The sequence below is a fragment of the Ochotona princeps genome, chromosome 10 (assembly GCF_030435755.1).
Source record: "Ochotona princeps isolate mOchPri1 chromosome 10, mOchPri1.hap1, whole genome shotgun sequence".
Lineage (NCBI taxonomy): Eukaryota > Metazoa > Chordata > Mammalia > Lagomorpha > Ochotonidae > Ochotona > Ochotona princeps.
In genome coordinates, this window is record NC_080841.1 from 50217512 (window position 1) to 50231753 (window position 14242).

The 14242-nt window shown below is 36.8% G+C and overlaps 1 protein-coding gene across 3 annotated transcripts in view; it reads right to left on the reverse strand.

Annotated features, from left to right (window-relative positions):
* Window positions 1-14242, reverse strand: part of AKT3 (AKT serine/threonine kinase 3) — a 261075-nt gene that overhangs the window by 237228 nt on the left and 9605 nt on the right. For 2 of the 3 annotated variants that reach the window (XM_058669410.1, XM_058669411.1), the window contains exon 2: window positions 5147-5328. In XM_058669410.1, the coding sequence (XP_058525393.1) occupies window positions 5147-5192 (46 nt within the window). In that variant the 5' untranslated portion in view covers window positions 5193-5328. Of the gene's footprint in view, window positions 1-5146; window positions 5329-8769; window positions 8786-14242 lie in introns of those variants that run through there. The other variant, XM_058669412.1, reaches the window with a different exon arrangement.

The window sequence follows — 14242 nt, forward strand, 5'->3', positions numbered from 1 at the left end:
ATGCATTTTGTTTTCCATAACTTGTTCAATTCTGCTATATCGCAACACACACAATCCAACATAATTCAGTTCACAAGGTTTATGTACTAAAATGTATTTTGATTGAAAAAACTACTCTATGTTGTGAAGCAACTTGGACAAAGTATTTCATTTGGAATTACGTTGTTCTTAACATTCTAGTTCATCTAAGTCACTTTACATAACAGAAACAGGTAGCATGTGAAGGACACAACTGATGCATATTCCTGAATTGGAAAGTTTAAACACAACACACACAAAAGGGAAAAAGTTATTTGAAAGCACAAACTAGTTATATAAATAGAACACAACACAAAGTTCAATATAATTACAACAAAAAGTGTATGAAATTAACAACTATGCAGTATTTTTCATCGATTAAATGCTATTCATAATAAAACTAACTTGGTTACTCCAAAAACAGTTACATTATCAACTGACTGGTGACACTTCCACACTTAGACTAATTAGATTATTATGAAACATTACTAGAGCCAGCCATGGAGCACAGCAACTTAAGCCATAGCCTGCAATGCCAGCATTCCATGTGGAGTCCCAGCTGCTTCACTTCCAATTCAGTTCCCTGATAACTGCCTAGGAAAACAGAGGAAGACAGCTCAACTCCTGGGACCCCTGCATCCATGGGAGACCCAAATGGAGTCCCAAGCTCCTGGCTTCATCCTGACCCTGCCTCAACCACTGCAGCCATTTGAGGAGTGAGCCAGCACAGGGAACATCTTCTCCCTCTTTCTCTTTCTAACTCTGCCTCTCAAATTAAAAAAAAAATAATAAATCTACTACTAAGCAAATTTTATAAGCTACTAAGTCGCTGATTAATATTACAATTTACTTAATGCTATAATTTACATCTTTTAGCAGCCAACTAAAAGTATCATTAAAATAATACTGAAAATCTCTTAAGGAATAAATTAAGAAAAGTAGAGGGTAAAAACTCAAAATTTGGTTTTCCTACCATTTCAGCTATGCTTTCAAGATACCAGTTAAACATTTGATCATCACAAATCCTTAATAAATTATTTCACCCTATCAGACACTAAGAAAAGATATTACCAGTAAACCCAATCATTTCATAATTGCACGGGTAAACAGAGATCACAAGAAAACTAGAAAACTAACACCAAAAAAAAAAAAAAAGAACATGGTAAACTCACAGATAAAACAAAATACACATAGGAGCTAAAGACTAAAGATTATTTTATACCTACAGAAGCAGATCACTATGAACCAGAAAGAGCTTCCCAAAACATACAGTAATAATAAAATAAAATACTAGATAATTCACTAGGGGCTGGCACTGTGGCACAGTAGCCTAATCTTCCAACTGTAGCCCCAGCATCCCATACAGACATCAGTTCATGTCTCAGCTACTCCACTTCCAATACAGCTCCCTGCTAATGGCCTGGTAAAGCAGCAGAAGTTGGCTTAAGTCCTTGGGACCCTGCACCCACCATGGGAGACTCAACGGAACCTTATCGCTGCTAGCTTTGGATCTGCTAGGCTCCCACCATGTGGCCATTCAGACAATGAACCAGAAGATGGAAGATCTTTCTCTCTCTACAGTGAACCAGCAGATAGTCTCTCTCCTCTGTGCATAACTCTGCATTTCAAATCAAAATAAACCTTTTAAAAAAAAAATCAATAAAAGCCTGACAAAAAGAAATCAATAAAGACATCTCCCAAAAAAGTAAGAGGAAAACAAAGACATGGAAAATTAAAGAAAAACTGAAACTGTGGACTGATACAAAAGCTCTAGAGGGCCCAGCGCAATAATCTAACAGTTAAAATCCTTGCCTTGCACATACTGGAATCCCATATTGGCGCCGGTTCTAATCCCAGCAACCCACTTCCCATCTAGCTCCCTGCTTGTGGCCTGGGAAAGCAGAGGAGGACAGCCCAAAGCCTTGGGACCCTGCACCCGTGTGGGAGACACAGATAAAGCTCCGGGCTCCTGGCTTCAGATTGGCTCAGCTCCAGCCACCACAGCCACTTACTTAGGGAGTGAATCATCGAACGAAGATCTTTCTCTGTCTCTCCTCCTCTCTGTATATCTGACTTTCCAATAAAAACAAATAAATCTAAAAAAAAAAAAGCTCTAGAAAATAAATAATTCTAAGGATAAAAAGGGATCAATACAAAAAGAGCAAACATAGGTTCCTTACAAAGAAATGATTATCAAACCTCTTAGCAATTAAACTGGACACTAAACAGCAATATAACATAACCTGGAAAAGTCTGAAAGAAAATTATTTTAAGGCTGAATTCTGTGCCCCACTGAGAAAGAAAACAAAAAATGCAAACATGGTGGCACAAGTATCCACACACTTTGCCCCTGAAACAGATTCAGCTGATTCAGGAGGTGCTCTGGAGACTATATAAAAAGCAAAAGGAGGAACAATGCAAGATTTTAGACTACACAAAAGTTGTTTAAGAACTAAGTAACATGATATCTTAGCTAGGTATCATATCCAGAAAGAAGTCAGTTCATGTTAAAACTGCAAAAGCAAAACGAGTAAAAAGCTGAATAACCAAGGAATATAATAAAGACAGGCACTCTGCTACCACCACAGGGGAAAACATGGCAATGAGAAGCCAAACTGAAGTGTGGCATAATCCTGAGTTCCAACAGGACACAGGAAAGCCATCTGTCCTCTAATTTGGTTTAGGAGTATCATTTATGTTTATAAAATTATTTTCTACTTTAAGAGTCAATAAATACAACTATTATAAACCTTGATAATATAATAAATGTTACAGCTGACATAACTGGAGCGGAGCAGCACAAGGAGTTGAGGCAATGACAGGGAGAGGCAACAATGAGCCCCAACTGACAAAAGCTGCTGCGCTAGCAGCACTGTCTGAATCCTTCCTGATGTCCCTGCGCCAACTACCTCAGATCCAACCACAGAGGGCGGGGAGCAGCGGAAGACACAGGAAAGTTAAATTCTGCATTTTTCACAGTGGGGAGATAACACATTACTTAAGATGATTAGTCACAAAATTTATCATATTATGTAGAAAATTGAGATAATCACCAGCAGGGCAACTGAAAATAGAAACTGTCTAAAACTATTACCTCTAAGGAAAGAAACTAGTTAGTATGGGAAAATATTTTTACTTCTCACTTTGTAATTCATTTCACTGAGTACTAGTCACATTCTTACATTAATCTGGCTATTACTTTCAAAATATACACACTAAATATCCATACACACTAAACATACACACTAAAATCCAGCTTCCCTACCCAAATTCCCTAAGAAATTCCTATTCATCTTTTTTCTTTTTCTATCTTCCATGCATTGAACACTATCCTTGAACTATAGCACTGCAAACATACAATTAATTAAACAAACCAAGGGAATTACTCTAAAGCTTTCCCAAACCTGTAAAGATAGCAGTATGTTATATATGTATTACAACTGCCAAAATATTTCCACATCCATTATCTTATTTAATACTATCAATGACCATGTGAGAATAGGCTTTAGCAATTAGTAAAGTAAAACTTCAAAAGGCTTACTAAGTGGTTTGTCAGCCCCCCAAAAAAACTTGAAAAAAAATGATATAATACACACACACAAACACAAGAATCAACTTCATAAAGTACTGAAATCTAAAATTGCTTTCCAAATGTATAATAATATAAAAAAAATTAAACTGAACAGAAATGGTTCGCCACTTTGGCAAACAGTTTGACAATGTTTATAGGCACCTACTTTTTAAATTTAAACATACACTTATTATATGAACTGGCAATCTCAATCCTAACATTTATGCAAGATAAATGAAAACAGAGCACACTAAATCATACACTAATAGCAACAAATCAGGAACAGCTTACATGTTGATATAATAGTACCGCAAAATATTACTCAGCAATAAAAAGGAACCGATGGTATATGCAACATTAATGAATCTTAAAATTAATATTCTGTGTGAAAGAAATCAGACATTAGAGACTACAGGTTGCCTGATATAATTAAATGAGAATCGGTAAAAGTAAAATGAGAACAACAGCAAGCAGCACAGCGGTTGGAGCTGAAGGACGAGAACTGGACTACAAAGGGACATGAAGGAACTCTCTGGGGCAATAGAAAGTTCTTTGACATGATCATCATCATTGCTTACACCACTTTGTGTAGCAGGAAAGATTCATCAGATTGTACCTTAAACTTGTTTAACATTACTGCATGTAAATTTTAATTCAAAAGGGCTGATTTTTTTATGTAAACACTCAATAAACAGATAATCACATTTAAAACTAACAGATGTTCAGTATATATTATCTACAGATCTTCAAAGAATGTTAAAGTCATTTTTGTGAGATCAATTCCACCTAGGAAATCCATATACAGCAACTAAAAAGTCCTAAGAATGGGAACAGTCCTTAGTACTCAACTTGGTCATGTGGGTAAACAGCAGTTGCCTAGCAACAAATCTAAACTCTAGATTTCTAATAAACACATTGACCACAAAGCAGGTGATCTCACACATGATAAACTAGGCATTACACTTAAGAGTTCTTCCTTTATTAAGAACAACAAAAAATGCATGTACTTATCTAAAGTAGGAGTGAACAATAAACAATAAGAGTAAATAATAAAAAATAAAAGCATGAAAATAAACAAACATACACAAAAATCCTTGTCTTCATTTGGCTTTTTTATTTCAGAACTCTACTTACCTAAGTTATGAGGCTGTTTATTGCATGAACTGTAGGATAAATCCTTCCCCCTTTACTACTTTAAGCCCTTTCCTGGTCATGATCCAAATCAGCTTAACGGAATGTTACCCATACATTTACATTATCTTACATGCATACAGAACAGAACTTCTCTGGATTATTCTAAGAGTATCTCTCTAAATTGTAGAATCTTAAAAATTCAACTTTCTGTAACATGTATGTAAGTCAAGCCTAACTTTTTGACTGTTACCAAGATCAAGAACTACAAAGCATTCCTAAACAACAAGCACATTCCTATACACATATCAATATCATCTCTCTCTTGGTAGACACAGCATGTCATGGTTTACTTTAACAACATCAGCAAAAAGATCAACTTGCACTATTACCAACCATTCTGTTTTTGCTTTGTAGAGCACTTACCCCTCTTCTGAACCCAACCTTCTTTCACAATGGTAACATCGCTCATGATGGCTCCCCTCTGAGCCCCCAACTTGGAGAAATGGTACTTTGTGGTATCAGCTTTAGGGTTTGGATTCTCTGCTGCTGCTGCTGCTGCTTCTGCTGCTGCTGGTGCCCTTCCCACTCTCTAGTGATGACTCAGCCTGGAAGGAAGTATTGAAGAAAGAATTTCTTTTTTTCCATTCTTGCAACTCACATAGCAATAACAAACAACTAATTCTTTGTAAATGTCTTCAACTGGCTTGACCTCACATAAAAGTCTAGCTCTTCAAACTGGGGAACTTATTTATTAAATAGTTCTATAATGACTGCACTTCCCTGATCTTGTGACAAATTTCAAATGACAGCGAAACTTATTTTCTAAGAGGATGCAACAAAATATGTCTTAGAAAACCACTGTCACACCTACACAAGTAACAGAAAAATCATTTGTAATATGTTTTTGAGGTGAAGAGGGGAGAAAATGAAAGTTAAATGATCTAAATCCCTGCAATTTCAGAAAGTTTTGGCAAAGCAATTTTAACTATTTGTAATTGCTACGCCTACAAAATAAATACCAAGAAACCAACATTTGCGTATTCTTACTCTGCCTATTCCAAGAAATATTTCACATTATAATAAGTACATAATATAAAATCAGTTATTTTGTAAAGCAGACAAAGAAAGTGAAACCAAGAGAATAGAAAGTAAGGAAAGTTGCTGAGTAGTCAAAATGTGCCAAGGACTGTCACCGGTCTTTACTTTGCTCAGGTAATCTTCCCAAGAAACCTAATGGGGCACCAGTAAATCCGTTTAACAGATGGGGAAACTGAGGGAGGCTGACAGAGACCAAGCAGTTTGTCTGATTTTAATACAGCCAATAAATGTTGGACCCAAAATTTGAGTCCAGGTGTCTGACTCCTGAGCATGCATTCAATTTTAAAACTACACTGCCACAAGATAAAAAGAAGCCAGACTAAAAAGTGTGCATGTCTGTGAAACATAAGCCACGAACCAGCGATGACGTTTTAAGGAAGAAAATGAAAATAAGGAAATACAATAGTTTTCCCTATTTACAGAATCCATAATTTTTTCTTAAAAAAAGTTGCAATCAGACCATATTACCTTCGTTCTGATAGCCTATGGTTCTTCCTAAAATACCTTACAGTATAACAGGCAAAGTTCTCAAAAACATGCCCACAGATGAACGCTGAGTTATACAAGACTGTTTCTTAACTGTCTTACTTTGAACCTAAAAACAAAAATGTTACGACAGAATTGAACAGAACCATTTCCACAGAAAAGGATCAACATGAAGTCTAGGAATACCATGTTGTTTGGTCCACCAACACTGTCTCGGTTTTGGATAACCAGAGATGTGGACAGATGAACTACACAACCATCCTACTCTCTCAATTCAGGTTTTAATAAATTACACAGAGCAGTGACATTCAAGGTTAGACTCCCTACTAATACTTAATCAGATTATAGGATTTCTTCTAATCACTCAGCAGTCAGGAATCAAGACTAAACATCTCCAAACTGTCTAAATGGCCTGATGTAGGCTGTGTGTCTGAGGGAAGATCCCCTCATCCACCCTTGACGTGCCATGAGATCAAGGGCAGCACCTACAGGTAGGATTGGGATTACTCAGAATCATCACCACAGGAGTGGCTGCCACAGAGAATCACAAAGGTACTAGAATCTAGGTTCTCCTCTCCTCAACCTATGCTTGTCTGAATACTCAATTACAGAAATCCTGGGAAAGGAGTAAGAACAAAAGGAAAACAAGTAAGCAAGGAGAGACTCTACAAACCATATCCTCTGAAAACACTGCTGCTAGCATATTAACGATTCCAAAATAAACATGTAGAACTTTATTTACACCTCAGCAAAGTCTAAACTTAATATCACCCTAAGAAACAGTTATATAACACGAGAGCTGTGTCACCATTAAAAATGAGCAAAAGAAAAAAAAATTCCTTGGTGAGGAACATTGATACAACATCCTAAGGAACTCAACATGGTCAACTGGCTCAGAACACAGAGCTGGACAAAGTGAAAGAGTTTACTTTTGACACTACATACAGAATTCTGAGTCCAACACTGCGAGAACTGACAGAAAATGGCTTTTCAGAGCTGTACTGCAGCCAAGCTCTCAAGCAGCACAGGCAACAACGGCCAACACTGATTAAGGCCATTCCTGGTTTCTCACACTGAAACTAACACAGCCTAGGTAAAACCAATAATTCATCTTAAAGCATATACAAGGCACATATTTCCCTATTAAAATTATCAGTATGGCAATGTCCCTATAAAAAGAGATCCAAGTGTCGTGACTCAGCAAGTTCAGATATTGACTGGGATGGCTACATCCCATAGCAGACAGAGTACCTGTCCCATCTTCCCTTCCATTTCAGCTTCCAGATAATCTGCCTGCAAGGCAGGTGCTAGTTTGGGGACTTGGGTTCTTGTCATCCAGGTACCTTACCAAAATGAACTTCCTGGCTGCTGGCTTTGGCCTGGCCCGGCCCAGCCCCCACCTACTATAGGCACTTGGGAAGCGAACCAGTAGATGGAGGTTCTCTCCTTCTTTCTGTAGCCATCTGCCCTTCCAACAAATTACAGATATTCAGAAAAATGCATTTTCAAGATTTATCCCATTTTTGCATGGACTTTTTAAAAAGTCAGAATCTTAAAGCTGGAGTGATGTTCATTTTACAGTTGACAAAAAAGGAGGCTAAGACGAAGTGACTTGCCCAAGATCACAGCACTGTACAGCAAAACAGCGATCAGACAATGAGGCAAACTGCTCTTTACACTTGTACTTCCTCTTTAGTACAGGACAGAGATGCCTAGGAAAACTCAAAATTGGTTATTTTTGTTTTCTAATGAAACTGCTTCTAAAAAACTAAATTCTCAGATTAAAAAAATTTTTTGTCAGTGCCTAAAGATTAAATAGCTAAAACATCATTAGGGTAAAACTGGTTATTTTCATCAGGATCAAGTGTTCTAGAGATGCCTTTATCCATTCGTATCTTAAATTGTTACCAAATTCTACTCATATTTATAATTCTCAGCTTTACAAATTGTTGCTGGATCTCTACTGGCTAAAATGATATGTTCTTTGAACATAACCAGAATTAGGACCAATAGGCTCGAAATAGTCTTCTGCATGTGAAAATGCTCTTGAATTACTAAGTCACAAACCATATTCTCGGAATGACTTTGTACAATGGCTCTGCTCTCCACTCGGGCTTTCCTGTCACTGAAGACACTAAGGTGCAGGTTGAGGGGCTCTATCATCCTGTTTCCTGTGGCTCAGCAACCTGTACCTCCATCTATGATGCTAACTTCTCCCCATGAGCCATAACAGATGCACGCTGGTTTATTTTTCTTTAAAATTTACTGTATTAAACATTTCATTGCTAGATAATCAAACTTTTCCCATTCTTTTAAAAAGCTTCAAACAAAATTCTCAGCAGACTTAATTTAGAATTTTTAAAGCAGTTAAGCTAAAGGTTATCTTCATTCAGAACTGACTCAGAATTTGATGATAAAATTGCATTTGAATGTCATTTTATAATTTACAAAACATTTCATACCTTTTACTTGGTTCTATCACAGTATAATTTAATAAAGCAAACTGACAGTGCCTGGCAAAATAAAAGGATGTTCAACAAATAAGACACAAATAAGTGGATGGAGGAATGAGCATGCAGTTTTAGATAAATACTACAGAGCAGAATAAGCAAACAAGTACTGGAATTCAACAAGGAGAACACTATTATGCCTCCTTAAAGAGAAAACTGAATTGAAACATTATAGAAACACCTATGAAGAAAAAACTACAACAAATACTTTTCCCTGTTCATTAACGAATGTCACTTCTACACTGCCATTAAAGCAAGAACTAAAACACATTAAAACTGTCTTTGAAATTTTTTCTTTACATTTATTGGCAATATTTGTTCAGATCATTAAATTTCAACTCCACACAAAAATAAGTATCAACACTACCCAACTTTATGGAGGAAAAAAAAGGAAAGAATATATTTTTTTAATCATACTTCCAAGAACGTTTAAGACATTTGTTTACTTAACAGCAGCTGACTGTCCAACTTTAATCAAAAAGTTCTTCAAATATCTTTTAAGACAGTCACTCAAAAAGTGTATTACCTACATTATTCAGTCAATAACTATGTACTGACTGTCTACTCCATGGCAAGGACCATGCTCAGTTACAGGAAGGCAAGCAAAACAAAATTTTTCTGAGAATCTTTTACAACCCTTATAACAAATTCTTACCAAACACATCACCCCATTTGACTCCAAAAACAAACATGAGCAGTAGCCACCACCATAATTTTGAGCCTAAGAAAATAGTCATCAGCCAATAAGCATGATTCTTTTAATGTCAAGTACAAGTGTGACTACTTGCAATTCAAGTTTCTTATCAGATTAAATTCTCAAAAATATGTCATTTTAAGATGTAGTTAACATTTGCAAGCAGTTCTGAACATTTCAATATCAAGTTATTTCTCAAAGTCCAGTAAATTGTTTTCAACAAATTAAGTTAAAAATAACTGAGGCATCGCAAATAAAATAACAAAAGACAGAGTAGACTGACATAAAGTCAAAAGGTACCTAGAAATTATTTTCTACAAATAAGAAAAAAATCTATAATTAAACAAATTTAAACATGTTGATTTCTAACTTACAAGTCAGCATACAATTTAATAATAAACTTTCTCTAAAATACAAACTTCGGCTGTAATTAAAATGTAGAACACATTTTTTCTGCTGCATAACTTTTTATGTATCTTACATATGCTATCCAAACTGAACTAATAAGGAACTATGTTCAAATGCAACAAATGTTACAACTTTGAAAACTGATTGTCAAGGGTAACCATAATATAATTTGATGGTATTTTCTTATTTCAAGAAGTAGCTAAAACTAATGTATGCCATAAAAAATGCTCAGGGTTGAATGAAACTTTTAAAAGCACTTGGGGGAAAGGAAGCATACTAAAGCAGAGAAAAAATTTGAAGCAACTTGCTCTGCCCTTCAAATAAGCCCAAAGCTGTCCCTTTTACGAGTTGTCATCAAGTACTGCTATCATATACATCCTATACATGCTATATGGGAGGGAGACGCATAACCTATGCATTTTAGATTTGCTTTCTCCTCACAGCACAGTAACACACTTTGTGGGACTTCTCTAGAGCCCCTTCTAATGATATCTTCACTAAGATTTCAAGTATGGGGAAGATATCCAATTAAGCATAGAAACTGTCTGGAGAATATCAGGTCTTCCTAATAATCCTAAAAACTTTAAAACGCATCTACGAAAAAACACAAAGCAGTTCCCCTTTGACCTATTCCTATGTAGGGCACTGGAATGCTATTTTCCACTGTTATATCCATTATTAAAAATAAAAAAAAAACAACTTTGCTATATGATGTTTAATATTCTAATTTGAAACAACCAGGAAAGAAAGTTTATTTCATCCCCGTTTCATTTAATCTACTGAAGAAGTAACAGATAAACGATCCCTTCCACTTCTCCTGTGTAGCATGGTTTGTCTCTATGTGAAGGCATTTATAATAGCTGAGTAGGTTGAGGTCTGCTGCTAAAGAAATTTCAGTTGCACTTTGCTGTATTTTCCTTACATCCATGTAAAAACCTATAGTATGTATGCCTTGGAGACTACAAAATGGAAAAAAAAAAAAAAAGGAACCACACACCTATGCTTGAAATACAATTGATATGTTGTCCATTAAGTGTCAAGACAGGCTTTACTCCAGATTAAAGAAAGAGCTAATCAGGAAATATGGAATCCTGTAACAAAGTTCATCACAATAGTGATTCAGAAACACAACTGGGCAGATCAAGAGACATGGGTCCCTGCTCCCAATTCTGCTCTACCCACAGTGATGCTGTATTAGGGCACTCTAAGTCTGTTTCCTTAGTCAGAAACTTAGAAGTGCAGCAGTAGAAAAGCTGGAAAATGACAGTATGTCTATTTCACACACAGATGGCATCACAAGCGACAGCACTGTGATTACACATACTTCCTGTCCCCAAAAGTTTGGTATATTGTTTGGAAGATCTTTCAAACATAATCCGGGCTAAACTACTACTGGCAAAACACTATCTTCCCTCCCTACCTCCCACCCCCATTCCTCAGGCTTCAAATATAATCAGTTCTAAAAGAGGGGAGAGAATTTTCATTCTAAAATCTAGCGTTTTCTTCCAGGGACTCTTCTCTCTTTCCGTCAAAACACTGGCAAAATATACTCATTTTTTAGGGACATGAAATAGCTGCTGTCAGCAGTCAGATCAAGAGTACTGAAACAAGACAAAAATGCATCTACAGGTCAAGAAGAAAGCACTAACTGGTTCACAAACCAGGATTTGAAGATGACCTAGCAGAAGAAATGACTGTGCATCAAATCTGATGAAAGACTTGCTGCTACAGAATAAACATTAAGGCATTTAATCTGGCATTGGAAACAACGAAAATGAAAATATTAATGGATCAGTCAACACTTTCCTAAACTTGATTGATTCTATGAAAACTATCAGACTACATTACCCAAATTTAACATTGGAACTTTGACCTCTGATAGTACCTTAGAGGAATCACAGAAAGTATTTTAGCATTGGGAAAGTTAAAATATGCTTTCAGACTGTGACAGTAAGTGATTCATTCGTGAGAAAATCACCTTGAGAAGTGTGGCAGTAGTTGTTATGAACGTTAACTGATTAATACATGCAAAGCACATATAACAGTGGCTTGCCCATGGCAAGTGCTCACCAGGCACTGGCTGACCTTAACTCCAAACTGAATCTAGCCCTACTAGAAAACAATTTCTTACTATTAGAAGATCCAGAACTATCTTTCCAGAAAAGTGTATCATATATAAAACCACTATTTACAGTACTGATACACATGCTGAAAGCTGGAGTTACCAAGGAGCAATTTAAAACTATCATATGTACACCACTGATTTACAAAATGAAGTCAAATTACGGGAATTATTTGCCTAAAAACAAAATGTTTTCCCTGTTTTTGGATTTTGTTGCTTAAATCTAAACTAGTTCTTAATGCCACAAACTTAATCACAACATAAAGACCCTATCAAATCATGATAAAAATCCAAGACACTGTTAACAGTAACCACCTTGTCTTCTCAAGGCTAAATTACTGAAAGGTATAACGAAAAATAAAGGGCAGCACCTTTTCACAACATACACACAAAGTTTAAGTATGTGCTAAACTTCCACAAATCAATTTGTAAAACAGAGTCCTTTTCTTTATAGTTGAAAATGTCCATTTGTTCAATCAAAAGCTAGAGTTAAAAATTCCCAAGTACTTACTACTTTGCACTAGACTCTAGGCTAAGCACATTTGTCTCATGATAAAATTAACCATCACATGTTTAGTTTGACTTCCAGTGATTTGGAAAACAAATTCCCCAATGATAGTAATCCTCCATGAAATGTAAATATTAGAAATTATTAGTTAAGCCAGCTCCCAACACACAATTCACAGTAAAGTCAGTGAAATCTTGCTTACAACATTTTACAGCTATAAAATGACATGCGCAACAGCCCTCACATACACAAGTTAGACTAAGCAGTTGGAAAACAATTCACTAATTATTACTGAAACAGCTAACTGTAGGAGACAAGAAAACAGCCATCACAATTTGCGCATTACTTTTAGACTATACACTAGCTTTAAAATAAAGAAAACAAGACTGCAGCTACACAGTGCAAACACAAAATTGGCGACTGAAACCATACATCCATCTAAATACCAACGCTTTCTCATTTATTCCACAGACACACTCTAGTTACTTAAAGTTATGAATCAAGTCAATCAAAGCTATGGAAGTCAATCCCATCAACAAAAACAAAAGGCAGACCTTCAGCCAGTCTCCTTTGCAACCTTTTAATTGGCAAGGTGATAGACTGTGAAAATCTACAGTCCTGATACACATCTTGCATAGAACTGTGGCATACATTTAGGAAAACTAACAATTCACGAATAAGTACAAATCCAATATTCTCCTGCCTTCAACCACTTCCTGGAATATCTAGATTGATTTGTACAGATTCTGCAAATGATGCTCTCAAGTTCTGAACACTAATCTCCATTTCCCAACCATCTTTATCTCCCACTTCGGGTTTTCCCATTAGTTCTTTCATGTATATATCCAAATGTATTTCTATCAAAATCAAATTGCACTGCTCGTCTAGTCACAAGTATGTCTACAAGACCATTAGAATATTGACCAAATATTAAACACATGTCTCAGTTAATGGCTTTAGACAACTGGCAATCCACTCAAAAGCCATGACTTGGTACCTTTTAACTTCAAGATGAGCTAAGAAAGTGTGATCATTGTATTGCTACGAGAAATGAACCAACGCACACAGGTTCAGTCTTGGATCTCTATTTAGAAACTATGGATTACAACCCACGTGGCTTTCAACCAAAATACCACTGTGGTGATATCAGGTGTTTTTTTTAAAACCAACATTATTTTGATGGAAGAAGTCTGAGCATCCTATGACTTCTGGATAAGCACCCTCTTTGCTTTCAGATCAACAGCAAATACCAACAGTGGAAAAAACCTGGCCTAAAGAGATTCAGTATCTCTAACCTAACCGTGGATTCCCGGGAAATCCCAAACAAGCGTGACCCCGCCTCGGCGTCAGGGTGAACGCAGCAGTCAGCCAGGCAGGCTTCAACTTTGGGCTGGGTAGGGCCCCCGCCAGCATCATGGCTGATGCCGACCGCTGCGCAGGAGGAGGAGGTGGACGAGGAAGAGGCTGGTTTGTTTACTTGCAGCCTGAGCCGCTGCCGCCCGCCGCCACTGCTGCCGGCAGAGACAGCATCAGTGGATCAGCCAAACCCAGCATCTTCCGCACATTGCTATTCTTAGCACACAACTCCCAAGCGGATCAAAACCCCACTACTATTAAAAACACAGACGAGCACGTTACCCACCTCCCACACACACACCCCACCGGTGCCGTCTTTTCTCCTGCGCCGCCGGCG